Source organism: Dipodomys ordii, unplaced genomic scaffold (genome assembly GCF_000151885.1).
Source record: "Dipodomys ordii isolate 6190 unplaced genomic scaffold, Dord_2.0 Scaffold19, whole genome shotgun sequence".
Classification (NCBI taxonomy): Eukaryota; Metazoa; Chordata; class Mammalia; order Rodentia; family Heteromyidae; genus Dipodomys; species Dipodomys ordii.
Genome location: NW_012267235.1, coordinates 5,616,863 through 5,633,748, shown reverse-complemented (window position 1 = coordinate 5,633,748; position 16,886 = coordinate 5,616,863). Strand labels below are relative to the sequence as shown.

Genomic DNA, 16,886 nt, shown 5'->3' with positions numbered 1-16,886 from the left:
GATAGATTTAGCTGTGCAGAAGCTTTTTATTTTAAGGTAGTCCCATTTGTCAAGTCTCTCTCCAATTTGTTGTGACCCTGGGACTCTGTTCAGGAAGTTCCTTCCTGTGCCTATTAGTTCAAATGTCTCTCCTACTCTGTCCTGCAGTAGTTTCAGAGATTCAGGTTTAATGTTAAGGTCTTTTATCCATTTTGAGTTGATGTTGGTGCATGGTGATAGTCTGGGGTCCACTTTTAGTTTTCTGCATGTGGCTGCCCAGTTTTCCCAGCACCAGTGGTTGAAGAGGCTGTGTTTCTTCCATTGTATGTATTTGGCTCCTTTGTATTTGTTTTTCTTTTTTAAAATTCCTTCATTTCCTGTCTATGACCGTTATTTGTTAAAAAAAATTGGAGCTTTGTCTTACTATTATTCACTTACAAAAGCTAAGAAAACTTAAAAGATTACATAGCCAAATCTTACTTTTTTATTTAAAAGTTTAATTGTTGGGGGAGAATGATGGGAAGGATAACAATGAGCAAGATACATTGTGTTCGTAAATTGATATGTTCAATTGAAACTCCTTTGTCTACTTAAATATAATAAAAATAAAAAAGTTGTGAAGCTAATAAATTATGAAGTTGGGGGGCTGGGAAGGTGGCTCAGTGGTAGAGCGCTTGCCTTGCATGCCTGAGGCCCTGGGTTCGATTCCTCAGCACCACATAAGCAAAAAGCCGGAAGTGGAGCTGTGGCTCAAGTGGTAGAGCAGTAGCCTTGAGCTGAAGAGCTGAGGGACAGTGCACAGGCCCAGAGTTCAGGCCCCATGACTGGACCCCCCAGAGAAAAATGAAGTTGAACATTTAAGAAATATTGACTAAAAGAACGCTAATAAAATAGATCATGGTGTTCTGTATGCAAAAATAAAGTAAAAATTTAATCTGGAAATTACGTCATACTCATATAAGGTGTGAGGTCATATATTTGATTTTGTTTGTCCACTAATGTTAATCTATCCCGTGTCACATAGTGGGTATATGTAGGGTCTGTATATTGACTTTAAATTGTTTGTGTTTTTTTTTTCTTTTTTCTAGAACAGGATGCAGGCCTTGATGCCCTTTCCTCTATCATAAGTCGTCAAAAGCAAATGGGGCAGGAAATTGGAAATGAATTGGATGAACAAAATGGTAAGAGCAAGTTCTGAGATTAATCACATTTATCATTTGGTAATCGAACATTTGTTGAATAGTTTTCATGTTGTATAACAGGTAAAGTAGCTTAGTGTCAGTTGGTTGTTGTGGCATAATGCAATTAAAGGTGATTTGTAACCCTCTCAAATTATAGTTACAAAATACTGTGTAAAAGTCTGATAAAAATATCTCGTTCTCAGCAACTATCCTTTAAAAATGCTTTGTTCATCCATCTGTCCCAAGAACATATATATTTTTTTTTAATGTGATGGTGATGTGAAATTGCTCAGTACTTGGTATCCTTTGATGTGAAGCTTGAGCATGTGGGCCTTGTATCCTCTATATATCCAATGGAGTTTGCTCTTTATCACAAGTATGAGTCTGCAGGGACAAAAAGCGTTTGGAGATGCTTGTTCAGACTTCATGTGACAGGTCTGGCTTGAGGAAAACTAACTTGTAAACTATAATGGTTTGGATTGCAAGAGATGTTGCTTTCAGGTATGAAGGCCACCAGGAAGACTTTTGTGGTCAAACTGGGTACTATGAGAAGGAGTGAGTATGGGGTAGTAGGACTGAGGAAGAAAGGAAAGGAACAAGGAACTGGTGGTGCTTTCACAGTTACAGATGCAGGGCAATTGAGAAGGCTCACTGATTTGTTAGTGAAGACTATAAGGCCAGATTAGATGTGTCCAATCAAAGAAGCCACTGAGTGGTCCAGATGGAAGTGCTAAGTTAAAGAGAGGGTACTAGAGATCAGTGAGAGAAAAGGGCAAAGAGGTAAAGAGATAGAAGAAGCTTCAGCACACAATGATATATGAAAGCTTAGGGTAGGTGAGTTGTGGTGAAGTTGCATATACCAAAGCCCCTGCTATGTGCAAATCACTTTCATGGGCTTAAACTTGGGGACTTGGCATTGGCCTTAGCTATTTTTGTTCAAAACTAGCATTCTACAACTTGAGTCGCAGTTCCATTTCTGGCTTTTTGCTGGTCAATTGGAGATAAAGTCTAATAAACTTTCCTGCTTTGGCTGGCTTCAAACCACAATCGTCAGATATTGAGTAGCTAGGATTACAGGTATGAGCCTTCAGTGCCTGGCTCTATTATCCTCATTTATTAGAGACAAAACTCAGAGCAGCTGAGAAACCTTCCAATGTCACATCATTTGTTAGAGACAAGGCTGAAATTCATACTCAAGTCTTTAACATGACTGCTTTCTCTGTTTCACCAGCTTTTGTCCAGTGAAGCTGAAGTAGAGAGAGAAAAGTATAAGTACAAGGTTCTGAGATTTTAGCTTTTGTGGGAGTACCACAATGACATGGGCTTCAGGGAAAGTCAGCAGCATGAGCAAGCAATGAAATCCTGATAAGCAGATGAAGGCATCCTCTGCAGGGAGGGCTGTACTTTGCCAAAATCACACAACAGGCACTTCTTTTCTTGGTCCCTAGGAAGAATGAGTTCATTTGTTCCCATGGTAGTCTTCCTTTTGTCTATCATAAATAAACAAATTCCATCTGTTGATCATCTATCACTCATAAGAAGATTTCTAAGCAAGTGGAGAAACTGTCTTTATAATCCTAACAGTGGTTTTCGATAGTTTCAGCAGAGAAGACAGTTTACTCCTTTTCCCAATGGGGCTCCTGTGAACAGGCCAGTTTATATACTTGAATATAATTCAGCTATTAGTTCTTGCCTTGAAAGACATTATTATAAGAAAAAAGACTTTATAAAAAATGTGGGGCTAGGCATGGTAGGATGCATGCATAATCCAAGCTACTCAGAAGGCAGAGGTCAGAGGCTTTGCCAGCACAGGACCCTATTGAAAAACAAAAGGACTAGAAGCATGGCTCATATGTTATAGAGGAATGCCTAGCAAGGCTCTGAGTATAATCTTCAATACCATAAAAAATTTTGCTTCTTTGGCATCTAAATATTCTTTTTTTTTTTTGGTAGTGGGGCTTGAACTCAGGGTTTGGGTGCTGTCCCTGCACTCTTCAGCTCAAGGTGAGCACTCTACCTCTTGAGCCACAGCGCCACTTCCGGTTTTCTAGTGGTTTATTGGAGATAAGAGTCTCACAGACTTTCCTGCCTAGGCTGGCTTTGAACAGCAATCCTCAGATTTTAGCCTTCTGAGTAGCTAGGATTACAGGCGCCCGACTAAATATTCTTTTTTTTTTAAAAAAACTAACTATATAAATAGATTTATTGAATGACTTCTTCAAAGAAAGCAGTGCTAGTGGCTGCTTCAACTACGACTTATAAATATTCTTTATCACAGTGAAATGTAGTTGGTTCAGTGTGTCACATTAGAAAGAACTCTGGCCCTAAACTGGTGAACAAGCTTATCCTGTGATGTATATATAGTCCACAGTGTCTATGGGTAGAAGGCTAAGGACTGAAGATAATTTAGTGGGAGACTTGCTGCCTTCCCAGGTGAAAGGAAATCACTGTTACCATTTCTCAGCCTAAGCAGTCATTAGTTTAGTGGTTATCAAACTTTGCCACTTGTTAGAACTACTGGGAGCAGGTGTTTGGAAGTTTGAAAACTTTCATAGCTCAGGCTCTTCCCATGTTAGGTTTCTATTACTGCTGTAGCATTAACTAACTACACTAACACTAATATTTCCACAATGCAGTGATTTCAAACAACACAGACTTGTATCTTACAGTTCTATTTGACATTGGACACTGGAGTAAAAACCCAAGATGTTGACAAAACCACATTGCCCTTCTGGAGACTGTAGCAAGCAAATTCATTTCCATGTCTTTTGTAGTTTCCAGAGGCCACCCACATTCATTGACTCATGACCCTGTCCTCTGTCTTCAAAGCCAACAATAGTAGATTGAGTCCTTCTTAAATTGTATCACTTCTGCTAATGCTGCCCCTCTCTTCCACTTTTAAGAACCTTGTGATTGCATTAACCCACCTAAATAATCCAGGATACTCTTATTTTAAGGTCAACTGACTAGCATCCTTAATTCTGTCTTCAACCTTGATGCCCTTTTCCTGTGTAATCTCACATACTCACAGGTTCCAGAGACATGGCATCTTTGGGAAGCCATAATTCTGACTATCACAGAACCTTCAGGAGTGGGTTTTAAACATCAGTATTTTGTGTGTATGTGTATTTGGGTGTAGGACGGTACTGGGACTTGAGTTTAGGGTCAAGGTTCTGTCCTTTAGCTTTTTTTGTTCTTCCACTCAAGCCACACTCCACTTCTGGCTTTCTGATGGTTAATTGTAGAAAACATTTTCATGGTCTTTTCTGCCAGGTCTGCCTTTGACTATGATCCTCAGACCTCAGCTTCCTGAGTGGATGGGATTACAGGCATGAGCCACTAGAGCCTGGCAAACATAAATATTTTTAAGCTTCCCTGGTTGATTTCCATGTGTAATAAGTTGGAGCACATGTACAGGACATTGTATGGTTATAAGTGCTTACTTGGAGCCTCATCCCAGCTGGAGTCCTTGCTCTTCTGACACACGTTCCTCCTGCTCTCTGCATCTTCCTCCATGTCTTCCCAGTCCTTGTCTCTGTTGTGGACCAGATGGATCCATGTGCACATAGACAAACATGAGGTATTTTTCCATTAACTGCCAACATAAGCTGGTTTTCTCTGTGGTGGCCTCCCAGGGAGAGAGCAGTTAAACTCGTGGTTTTTCTAATGTGCACATTTTCTCCCTGGAGATAAGGCAGACTCAGCCATTTTCTCTCATAGGAACTGAGACTCTCAGAGGATAAAAATTACATCCCTGCTGGGACTACAATCAGCCTGTCTTCCTTCTGCTAAAGTGAACAAAGGCTGTTTTAACTACATGTGGTAAGGATAGAATCGCAGCCCCATCTGGATTATTATTGTGATCTAACTGTGTCATAAGAAGTCAGGGGCACTGGAAAAGGATACTGCTTGTGTTGTAAATGTCTCCATATGACTTACTGAGCTACTGAATTATTCTTTTGGTTTTCATTAAATGAGAGAAACAATAGGCTGAGAGAATAATGGCCAACCAGACCATTTTGGAATCAAGTATCAAAACCATACTAATGAAATTCATTGTACTTAGAACTTAACCACAAAACCAAAAGGTTGAATTATCTTCAATTTAGGAATTCACTTTCCAGTCATCTCATAGAGATTTAAAGAGGGCCTGGCTAACACCGGTCATTATCCTGTTCATATGTCTTGGGTTAAAACCAAGATGTTAGCAGTGACCAATCCTGAGGAAGAAAAGGATTGTCAGTGAGGACGGCTAGGCACAAGCAGTGCAACAAGTCTCCCAGAGGCAGTTACACAACTGAGTCATGATCCTGATTTACTGAAAAATTCTTAGTAATTCACACAAAAAAATAAGTTAGCTAGGCACCAGTGGTTCACACCTGTAATCCTAGCTACTTAGAAGGCTGAGATCTGAGGATTGAAGCCGGCCAGGGAGGAGAAGTCTGTGAGATACCTATCTCCAGTTAACCAACAAAGAGCTAGAAGTGGAGTTGTGGTTACAGTAATAGAGGACTAGCCTTGAGCAAAGAATGCTCAGGGATAGTGTCTAGTGTCTAGGCCCTAACTTTAAGTCCTAGGACTTGAAGCACCAAAAAAAAAAAAAAAAAGGTAATGGAGTTAACTTGATTTGACCAAAGCAGATATCAAGACTGAATTTTAGCATTGGCCAGGCCTTAATATCAGCACTCCACAGAACCATAGAGTCATAATTGTAATGAACTAAGTGATACCAACAACAGATCTCTGCCTGTATAAGTGGGGTTCATCATTCTTTCTGATGTGAGCACTTTCTTGCTTTCTAATAAGATGTTAAAACTCACCCTTTTCAGGCTCAAGAGATCCTCCTCATATCATTCTTATAAGGAGCTGGGACTATAGATATGTGTCATGGTGCCAGGCTACCATTATGTTTCTTGATTTTTTTAATAGGTGACCTTTTTCACCTCAAACATTTTAGGATTTTTATTTATTTATTTATTTTGGGTCCAGATGTATGGCCTGAACTCTGGGCCTGGGTGCTGCCCCTCAGCTCTTCAGCTCAAGGCTAGCACTCTACCACTTGAGCCATAGCACCACTTCCGGCTTTTTTTCTTTTTGCTTCTGTGTTGCTGAGGAATCGAACCCAGGGCCTCAGGCATGCAAGGCAAGCGCTCTACTACTGAGCCACCTTCCCAGCCCCGACATTACACTTCTTATTGTAAGAATTATACATCCATGTTGACCACTCAAGTTCCTCAGGTGTCCCAGTGTGATGAGCCTAACCCTTGGTACTTGTTTTTCAGTAACTGGCACCCCCACCTTTCTTCTCCTTACCACTCTCTGCCCAACACACTCATGCCTTGATGTCATTGACTCCTTCTTCCAGTTTCAGATCAGGTTGGGATATGATTTTCTCTCAGGACTCCTACCCTCCTCCATATTCCCCCTGGAACTCAGTATTTTCCTAGTTATGGAAAATATATTCAATAGCTGTTTCTTCTCTATATTCTCCATTACACTGGAAGCTCCTTGAGGAGCAGATATTTCTGTTCTTTGTTATATTCTCAGGCCTTAGCTCACATGCAAGTAGTGACTGTCCGTAGTTGTTAAATTAATGACTACAAATAAGGCTTCAGAAACTGATATTTAATATGCTTTACCAGAAATCAGTATTTAAGTGTAATGGAAATAAAATGCTTTTTACTTATTTGTTGAATTGAATTAGAAAACTTTAGTTAGACATAGAGACAAGGCTACTTCCCATGAGACAGCTATTCGGCTCCACTATAGTAGCAGGCAGGTATATTATGTCTTACCAAAAGAGGTTGGTAGTAATTCCTTTAATTTTGCCTAAAGAACTTTAGATTCCTACTCTGCCTGTGCCAAATATGCTGGATGATCAAAATTTTGCTCTCCATGTTTTCCTAACAGGGAAAGATAGTATAAGGCATAATGAGCCAGGGAGTCTTGGTACACTCTGCCTCGGGCCTGGGTGGGAAATAATGATGTGGTGAGGGAGAGGATCTGATGTGCACACCCTAAGAAGTTTAGGCAGTGGGGAGCTTAGGCAGGGTGAGGTACAGTGGTCAGTGTCTCTGCCCTCCCTGAAAAGAGCAAATCTGTAGAAATTTCTGTAGAAACAGCACTAAGCCCTTGGTTGGCAGAGTATTTAGCCTCTAAGAGCTGTAGATGAGTGCTGTGGGTATTTGCTGTCAGGTAGAGTTAAGTGTTCTGAGCACAGGACCTAGGGATCACATTGTCTCCTCCCTTCTACAGAATGATGAACTTCAGGATGAGATCTGAAATCACTGACACCTGTATTCAGAATGCCTGAGTCCTTCAGTTACCTACCATTACCACTGAGAAGCTCAATGTTATTTTCTATGCTACTATGTAATACATTTGTGAGATTTTTCTAGGCTTGTATCCTTACTGCTTTTGCTGGCACAAACTGGGGACTGGGAAACTTCCTGGCCCAGACTACAAAGTACTGTGCAGCTAGCACTGGCTTCCAGTATACACACTAGAAAAGTTAAACTGAAAACCACATAGTAAAACTATAGGTAACTGCCAGGTGCCGATGGCTCACACCTGTAATCCTAGCTACTCAGGAGGCTGAAATCTGAGGATCATGGTTCAAAGCTTGCCTGGGCAGGAAAGTCCATGAGACTCTTATCTCCAATTAACCACCAGAAAACCAGAAGTGATGCTGTGGCTCAAGTGGTAGAGTGCTAGCCTTGAGCTAAAGAGCTCAGGGACATCATCCAGGCCCAGAGTTCAAGCCCTATGAAAAAAAGTAACCAAAAAAAAAAAAACCCTACAGGTAACTGACCCTGGATTTACCCCACTCATAACCTATATATAGCATCAATACATACATAAATACTCTAGGAACTAATAGGGGAAAAAGGAAAACTAGTATTCCTGTATATAAGTTGTGCTGGGGATCAGGTTTGGTGTCCTGAACATATGGCCAAATACTGAATACTGAGCTACTCCCCAGTCCAGTTGTGAAAAAACTATATACTCTGTTACTACACAATTGTATCTGACTATTGAGAACACTTCAGTAGAAAGTCTACAGTTTATTAAAACTTTCAACCAGGCTGGGAATGTGGCTTAGTGGTAGAGTGCTTGCCTAGCATGCATAAAGCCCTGGGTTCGATTCCTTGGTACCACATAAACGTGAAAAGCTGGAAGTAGTAATGTGGCTTAAGTGGTAGAGTGCTAGCCTTGAGCAAAAGAAGCTCAGGGACAGTACCAAGGCCCTGACTTCAAGCCTCAAGATTGGCAAAACAAAACCAAACAAATGCAACAATAACAACAAAAATTTCAACCAATCACTGCCCAGATACATAAGTCCCAATGCAAAAAACAAATATGAAAAAAGATATATAAATCCTATAAAAGTCAGTAACCTCACAGTAATAGGTAGAAAGGATAGTGAAGTGAGGGCAGTCACAAAGAACTCAAGAATGACTGTAAGAATGAGCAGTAAAATTAAACAAGATATGTAAATATTTGAGTTCAAAGAGCACAAATTAATAGCTGAAATAAGGAAGACAAGGATATGAAATAATTCAATCAACAGTAACTGTAAAAAATTGAATTGTAATTCTGAAAATGAAGAGTTCTGTAAGTCAAAAACTCAGTTTAAAGACTAAGTATTGGATCAAGTTGAATATAGAATGTCAGAGCTTGAAGACAAAGCAGATGACTAGAACATTCAGAAAAAATAACAAATATAAAGGTATGGGCTGAATATGCACGAACTTTAGACACCACTAAAAGACTAAACCTAAAAATCATGACCATAGAAGAAAGAGAGGTCCCATATTATAGTTAAAATAGTATAAAATATAGTATAAACTATTCTAAATTGGATGAGGACAAAACAAGAAAATTTATAAAAGTTTCTTTGATGAATAACAAACCAATATACTTGATGAACTCAAATGTAAAAATTCTTCTCAATTCTTTTTATGTGACTTATATTTATTCATTTATATATATTGAACCATCCTTGCATTCAAGGGATGAAAACATCTTGAAGATGAAATGTGATCTTTTGTTTGTTTTTGTGCTTGACCTGAGGCTTGACCTCAATGTCTGGGCATTGTTCCTGAGCTTCTTTTGCTCAAGGCTAGCATTGTACCACTTGAGCTACAGTTCTACTTGCAGCTTTTTTGATAGTTTATTTGAGATAAGAGTCTCACAAACTTGCCTGCTGTACTGGCTTTGAACCATGATCCTCAAATCTCAGCCTCCTAAGTGCTAGGATTACAGACATGAGTTACTGGCACCTGGCTGAACTGTGATCTTTTTAATTTGTGGTTACATTCTGTTTGCAAGAATTTTATTGTGAATTTATCCATCAGTGTTTGTCAGAGATTGATCTAAAATTTTGCTGTGGATGTTTCTGGTTTTGGAACGAGAATGATACTTTTTCATATAATGAATTTAGTAGAATTCCTCCCCTTTTTATTTCTTTTTTTTTTTTTTTTTTTGTCGGTCCTGGGTCTTGAACTCTGGGCTTGGGCACTATCCCTCAGCTCTTCAGCTCAAGACGCGCACTCTACCTTTGAGCTACAGCGCCACTTCCGGTTTTCTAGTAGTTTATTGGTGATAAGAGTCTCACAACTTTCCTGCCCAGGCTGGCTTTGAACCGTGATCCTCAGATCTCAGCCTCCTGAGTAGCTAGGATTACAGGTGTGAGCCACCGGCACCTGGCTTCCCCTTTTTGTTTCATGGAAGAGTATGAAGAATTCGATGCTCATTCTTTTTTGAATGTCTGGTAGAATTTGGACCTGAATCTATCTGACCCTGGGCTTTTCTTTGGAAACTTTTCATTATTGCTTCAATGTCAGTGTTTGTTATGAATCTATTTGAGTGGTTTTTATCCAATTTTAGTAGGTCATCTGTATCTAAGCTTTTATTTCTTCTAGATTTTAGTGTTAGGTTTTCCCTCATGTCTTTGGATTTCACTGGCATTTATTGTGATACTGTCTTTTTCATTAATAATTTCATTAATTAGAATCTATTCTCTATAGAGGGATTAGATTGGGGCTTATCAGTCTAATTTTTTCAAAAAATATTTTGTTTCATTTATTCTTTGTATAGCTCTGTTAGTCTGCATTTCATTGATTTCTTTCCTAATCTCAGTTGATTTCATGTTTGACTTGTTTTCATTTTTCTAGAAGTTTGTACAGAGGAGTTATACCATTGAACTCCTCCCTTGAGTATGCTATCCTTTATTCAATTTGTTTGTGTGTATATGCATATAATCCTGTATTTTTAATCAGGTATATTTATATTTTAGACCTGACTTCTATGTATGAGAGAAAACATTCACTGTCTGTCTCTCAGAACCTGTCTTATTGCACTTAGCATAGTTTTTTCCTCCCTAGGTCTATCCATTCTTTGGCAAATGGCATAATATTCCTTTGGATAGATAAGTACAATTTCACTTATGTATGTACCACATTTTCTTGATACACTCATCTGTTGAATGGCAATCTGGGCTGTTTCTATAACTTGACTATTGTGAATAGTACAACAATGAGCATGGGTATGCAAGTGTCTTTACTTTATCCTGATTTGTAATATTCTGAGTAGATGCCCAAGAGTGGTATCACTGGATAATGCTATGTTTAGTTTTTTGAGGAATCTTAAAACTACCTTCCAGAGTGGTTGCACTAGTTTTCATTCCCACCAACAGTGTAATAAGATTCCTTCACACACACACATCCCCACCATCCCTGCGCTCCTCCCCGACCCCTGCATCCCAGCCAGCATTTGTTATTGTTTGAATTCTTGATTCTTATTGGGGTGAAATAGAATCTCAATGTTGTTTTGATTTTCAGAATATTTGGCCCCTTGTTGAATGTATAAAAGGTAAAGATTTTCTCCCATTCTGTAGGCTGTCTTTTTAGCTTAGTAACTGGCCTTTGCAGGAACTTTTTAGTTTGATGCAATCCTATTTGTCAATTAGGAAGAGAAAAATATTTCAATAATTAATATCAAAGGATTAATATCCAGAATATTTGAAAAGCTCAAAAATTAAACAGAAAAAGGCAATCCAATTAGTAAATGGGCACAGGAATTGAACAGTTCTTAGAAATAGTATAAATGGCCAATAAATACATGAAGAATGTTCAACATCCTTAGCCAAAAGGAAATGCAAATCAAATGACACTGAAATTCTATCGAATCTGCAGTCAGAATAGCAATCCAGAAGAATGCTGGTGAGGGTGAAGAAGAGGAACCCTTATAGATTGTTAGAGGAAATGTAAATTAGTGCAGCCAATATGGAAACCACTATTGATATTATTCAGAAAGCCAAAATATAACTACAATATGATTTTAGTATATCAGAATTGGGTGTATATATCCAAAGGAGTGTAAGATATCAGACACTCATTTACTTCAGCACTATTCACAATATCCAACCTATGGAATTAGCTTAGGTGCCAAGAAGCAATGAATAAAGGAAGTAAAGTGTATATACATAATAGTATACTATTTAGCAGAAAAGGAGAGTGAAATTTTGTCATTTTCAGGAAAACAGATGGAACTAGAGACAAAAGTCAGGCTCAGAAAGACAAATACTGCATGGTTTTCCTCAGGTACAGAAGGAGCGAGGCAAATAGAAACTACTTTTCTTGCATGGATGAGGAACTTTATTTTCTGGCAAGGGCCCTTTGAAGTTTTTTGTTTTCTGTTTTTTCTTTCTGGTACCAGGCCTTGAACTAGGCTCTGCACTTGCTTGGCTGGCTTGCTCAGCTAGCCTATACCACTTGAGCCACACCTTCAGTTGGCTTTTTGCTGGCTATTTTGGAAAGGAGTCTTGGACTGTTCTGCCCAGACAGGTTTCAGAGTTCAATCCTCTAGATCTCAGCCTCCTGAGTATCTAGAATTACAGACATGAGCCACTGGCACCCAGCCTATTGGATATTTATAACATCTTTATGGGCTATACAGGCAGATAATCACTGGCAGCTGATGAAAAGCATTATATGTTTGTCTCATCTTGTACCAAATGATTTCAAGGGCCTTATGTGGTCTGCAGGCTGCACGTTCCCTGACCCTGTGAGTTTAAAGGAACTGTGAGCTGATTTGAGGTATATGGAGTTGCTGTTTCTTCTTGGCAGATAGGATGTAAACTCTAGAATCCATCCACTGTTCAGAGCTTAGACTATCCTACTCCTATTCACTGAATTTGGGATATTGGCAGACATCACTGTTAGGTGAGGAAAACAGTTTTCTGTAAACCTGTTTATCTGATTCCAGCTTTCCTTTAGTGAGATTTCATTCAAAGATCTTTCACTACTTTGGGATTGTGGTGTGACTTCCCAAGTCTGGGCTTCATTCATATATAAATTTGCTAGTTTCTTGGTCTCTGAGAATCTTGGGTTGACAATGAAGTTACTCTGCTTCACCCCTGCTGTCTTACCTTTTAGAAGAACTTCCACTCAATGATCTCTGACCTATGTCATCTGTTCCTGCTTCTAAGACCCTCTTGGAAGGCATCCTAAGTTCTCTTGATGTACAGAGTCAGCAGCTACAGTGTTAGCTCACGCTTCCGTCTCTATGAGGATATGTGTTTGACTGTTTTACTATATTAACCTTTCTCTAGTAAGAAAACCTTTGCCTAGTAAGAAAAGACCTTATTACATCTAGTAAGGTCTTTTTTTTTCTAAATCAAAGTGACATTTTTTGCTTTCTTATCACATCCTCCAAGCAGTTTATTTGTGAAGCAGCTACTGAACACTTGTCATGTGCTAAGGACTGGGCCAGAGTCTGCATTTATAGCCACGATAAAGGGGAAACCCCTGCCCTCATAGGGCTTTAAGCCTCCTCAGGGAGGTGGTTTGGGACACAGATATTGCTCAGATACACAGCTGGTGGCTGGAGGTATATTGCTATCCATAAGTTTGGTTGAAGGAAGAAAAGACTAAAAACATTTGAGTGATATGAATATCACAGTAGTGGTATTTCCTTTTTGAGAGCCAAATTGTCTCTGATGCTTAATAGCTTATTTGAGCAACTTGTTTCTATATCGTTTCTTTTCTGCAGAGTAAGGATTTATACAAAGGTGTTTCATAGTGTTAGAAACATGAAAAGATTAGTCTCTGTGATACTCACCTGTAAGCACTCTGTAGTAGTTCTCTATCACTTACTATATTCACAACATTAAAATAGCAGAGTTAATTGGTGAGCATTCATACTCTTTGTAAAAACAACTACCAAAACCCAAAATTAAAACAAATTTCAATTAAAATATAAGTCAGCTTTAATTTTAAAAAGCACTTCTAACTAAACTAGGTTGAAAGAACTGGGGTTACACTGTGGTCAAGCTATAGTTGTGGGCAGAACATTAGGAATGCAGTACAGAGCTTACTTGGCTTGCCTTATGTGAATCAGTTGGCCACCTAGGAATGAGTAACACTCAGCTGCTGTTGCTGATACTTGTTATATAAGTATTCTCCTAAGTTTCATTTGGTATACAAATACCATATTGATAAAACCTGTTGGACCCAATAAAGGAGCCTAGTCCAAATCAATGACAACCTACAAAATTATATTTAACACATAGAAATGTTAGAATAAAACATTTTTTAAAGTGTTTCAGAATTCTTTGTGGAGCTTAGAAGCAACACCAGAATAGGAGAGAGGTTAGAGTTCTGGGGGCTTGTGAGCAACTAGTAGTGGGCTTTCTAGATAAAGCTAGACACTGTGAAATGGTAGTTCTATTGAAAATGTATTTCCTCCTTACTCACCCAATGGGATACTCAGGCAACCCATCACGGGCCACAGTTTTTTGTTTTTTGTTTTTTTTTACAGTTTTCAAACCATGTTAAGCAAAGCCAGTAAGGCTTTAAAGTTCATTATTATCTTATTTCACAGAAATGTGTTTCTAAAACCTTTCCACTTTTTGAATGCTATTAGAGCCTTAAAATGTTTCCTTCTGGAATTATTTCTGCTTTCTTTTGGTAAAGTTTAGTTTGATCATCTTAGGCATTCTCTTTCACTTTGTTATGGACTGAATTATGTCTCCCTGCCCTGCCTCCCCACAAAAAAAATCTTATTTTAATGTTCTAACTCTTCTGCACCCTACACCCCTTCAGTACTTGAGATACGTCTAGATTTGGGAAGTTGTTCTTTAAAGAGAAAATTTAAAAGAGGTCTTTAGGGCAGACTGATCCATTATGATTACTGTCCTTTAGAAGAAAACACTTAGAGCTCAGGCACAGTGAGAAACAAGTAGGGAAGACAAGAAGAGACAACCCAAGGAAAGAGGCCTCTAAAGAAACCAATTTCTCTAAAATTATGGGAAAATAAATAACTGTTGAGGCTACTCCATCTGTAACATTTATAATGGCAACCTTGCAAACAGTACACATCCGTGGGCTGATTCCTAGACTCTTCATGTTGGTGAATGAAGGGCTGTGTTGATTAGTAGAGGTAGCTGTCTTGGCAGGCGCTCTGTGTATTTGGAGCAGCTTTATATAACCAAGAAGCTTCTGTCTTGACTGGAAGGATTCACCATGTGAACAAGGTATACAATTGGTAGATTTCTTTATAGGGTGTGTAGTTAGATAGAACAAAACCCAAACAGAGTAAGGACCTTTTTCTGTGACTTTCCCCAAAATTAATAAGAGAAGAACTTTATCGGGTGTGACATAACTTCAATGTTTCATCTCTTTTTACACTTGCATGTATCCTGAAACCTCCTTTTTTTTTTTTTGTAGATCATGGGGCTTGAACTCAGGACTTGGGTTCTGTCCCTGAGAATTTTTGCTCAAGGGTAGCATTCTGACACTGAGTCACAGCTCCGTTTCTGTTTTCTGATTGTTAATTGTAGACAAGAGTCTCACAGACTCTTGATAGCTTTGAACTGTAATCCACAGATCTCAGCCTCCTGAATAGTTAGGATTACAGGTGTGAGCTACAAGTGCCCTGCTCTGAAATCTCTTTGATTCATTTCCTATTCTGGATACCAACATGAGGGGCAATCCCTGAGTAGACTCCTTTTTGGAGTGTTGCACAAGGGCTCCAGTTAGAGGCAAAGACTGATGACTGTAGCATACATAGGGTGTTGTTTTTAGGTGCAGGGCAGATGGGCCCAGCTGTTCCATAGACAACTCTGCCCAAAGGCCCTAAATCCTGCTTTACAGCCACTTCTTTGTTGACCATTCTTTGGCTGCCAATAGTCATTGACTTGAAGCTTCTCTTCTTTCTAGGACTCTATGAGAAAGAAAGAGCTCCCTCTATTTGTGTGCATTTCAAGTTGCACCTCACCCCCTGAAGTTTTACTTATTCATACAGTTCCAAGTCTCTTCTTTAAGCAGCTGAGTCTTCAAAATGATAGTGCTCCTGGCCAGGTGCTGGTGGCTCACACCTGTAATCTTAGCTACTCAGGAGGCTAAGATCTGAGGATCATGGTTCAAAGCCAGCCCAGGCAGGAAAGTCCATCAGACTCTTATTGCCAATTAAGAAAACCGGAAAGTGGTGCTGTGGCTCAAGTGGTAGAGTGGTCACCTTGAGCTGAAGAGCTCAGGGACAGTGCCCAGGCCCAGAGTTCAGGCCTCATGACCAAAAGAAAAAAAAATGCTCCTGTGTTTTCAATGCCACCATGGACCCATGCATAAAAAAATACCTAGGTCATTGTGTTCTTGGGAAGGAAAGAGGACACTACATAGGCTTTGTCTACTGTCATGAATGTAGTCTCTCTGTTACACTTTTTTCTAAGGTTGCAGGAGCCATTGAAGTTATTTTTACTTTAGCAGCTGGTGTTTTGGAGCTCTGGTAGAATAAGTGTTTAATACGGTCTGTGAAAGTTGTTTTCTAGGACTCTGTGAGTTGAGTGGGACATCTGATTTGCTCATAAATGAATGTCTCTGAATTTAATACAGTTTGAGATTCAGAAGAGGGTATTTTCCTTGTGCTCATGGCATAAAATACCTGGAAAGTATACCATCAAGGTTTGTTTTCTTTTGTTTGTTTTTTTTATCAGAATATTGGCTAATCATCTGTAGGAAAGGGCAAGTTTATACTCACGAGGATGGATTGAAGAGCAAGAAAGAGTTTATCATTTCAACAGTTGTCTGACACCAGCAGTTTCTAACCAGTTGTTAGTATCAGGCTCCACAGGGTTAAGGAATTCACTCACATGAATACAGGAAAGTAGTGTAGGATTTATTATGATACAATTTGAGTATAGTTTTGTTACAGTGTTAAACCTCGAGAACAGCCAAATGGAAGCAGGGTGTGGTGGTATGAGATGGGTGTGCCAGAGTCCCCATACATTTCCAGGTGTACCATCACAGCACATCAATTGCTTACTGACACGTAAGTTCCTCAAACCTCAGTATTTAAAGAGTATTTGTGGGGACTTCATTACATAGGCATGATCAATTACATCACTTGCCACTTCATTGAGTTCAATCTCTTGCCCTCCCTGAGAGGTGGTTAGCCCTTCCCTGAGGGAAGGCTAACCCTAGGGGTTATCTCTGTAGTGTGTAAGTCCAAAATGACTTACTACAGATAACAGAAGTCACTTCTATCACTCAGGAAATAGCAAGAATTTTTAAAGCTCTTACTAGGAATCAGGGTTTTATTTCTTTATTATATCTTTTTATTATACCACAGTAGGGAACCCAGAGCCTATGAATCTATTGATGATACAAGAAAGATTCTGAGACACATGTATTAGTGCTCATCACACAGCTTTGTCACAAGCTCTAG

The 16,886-nt window shown here is 39.2% G+C and overlaps 1 protein-coding gene across 1 annotated transcript in view; it reads left to right on the top strand.

Moving 5' to 3' along the window:
* Stx8 (syntaxin 8) overlaps positions 1 to 16,886 on the top strand; it is a 230,782-nt gene that overhangs the window by 47,409 nt on the left and 166,487 nt on the right. Inside the window, exon 5 of the mRNA XM_013013099.1 lies at positions 1,068 to 1,160. Within this exon, the coding sequence (XP_012868553.1) occupies positions 1,068 to 1,160 (93 nt within the window). The remainder of the gene's footprint in view (positions 1 to 1,067; positions 1,161 to 16,886) is intronic.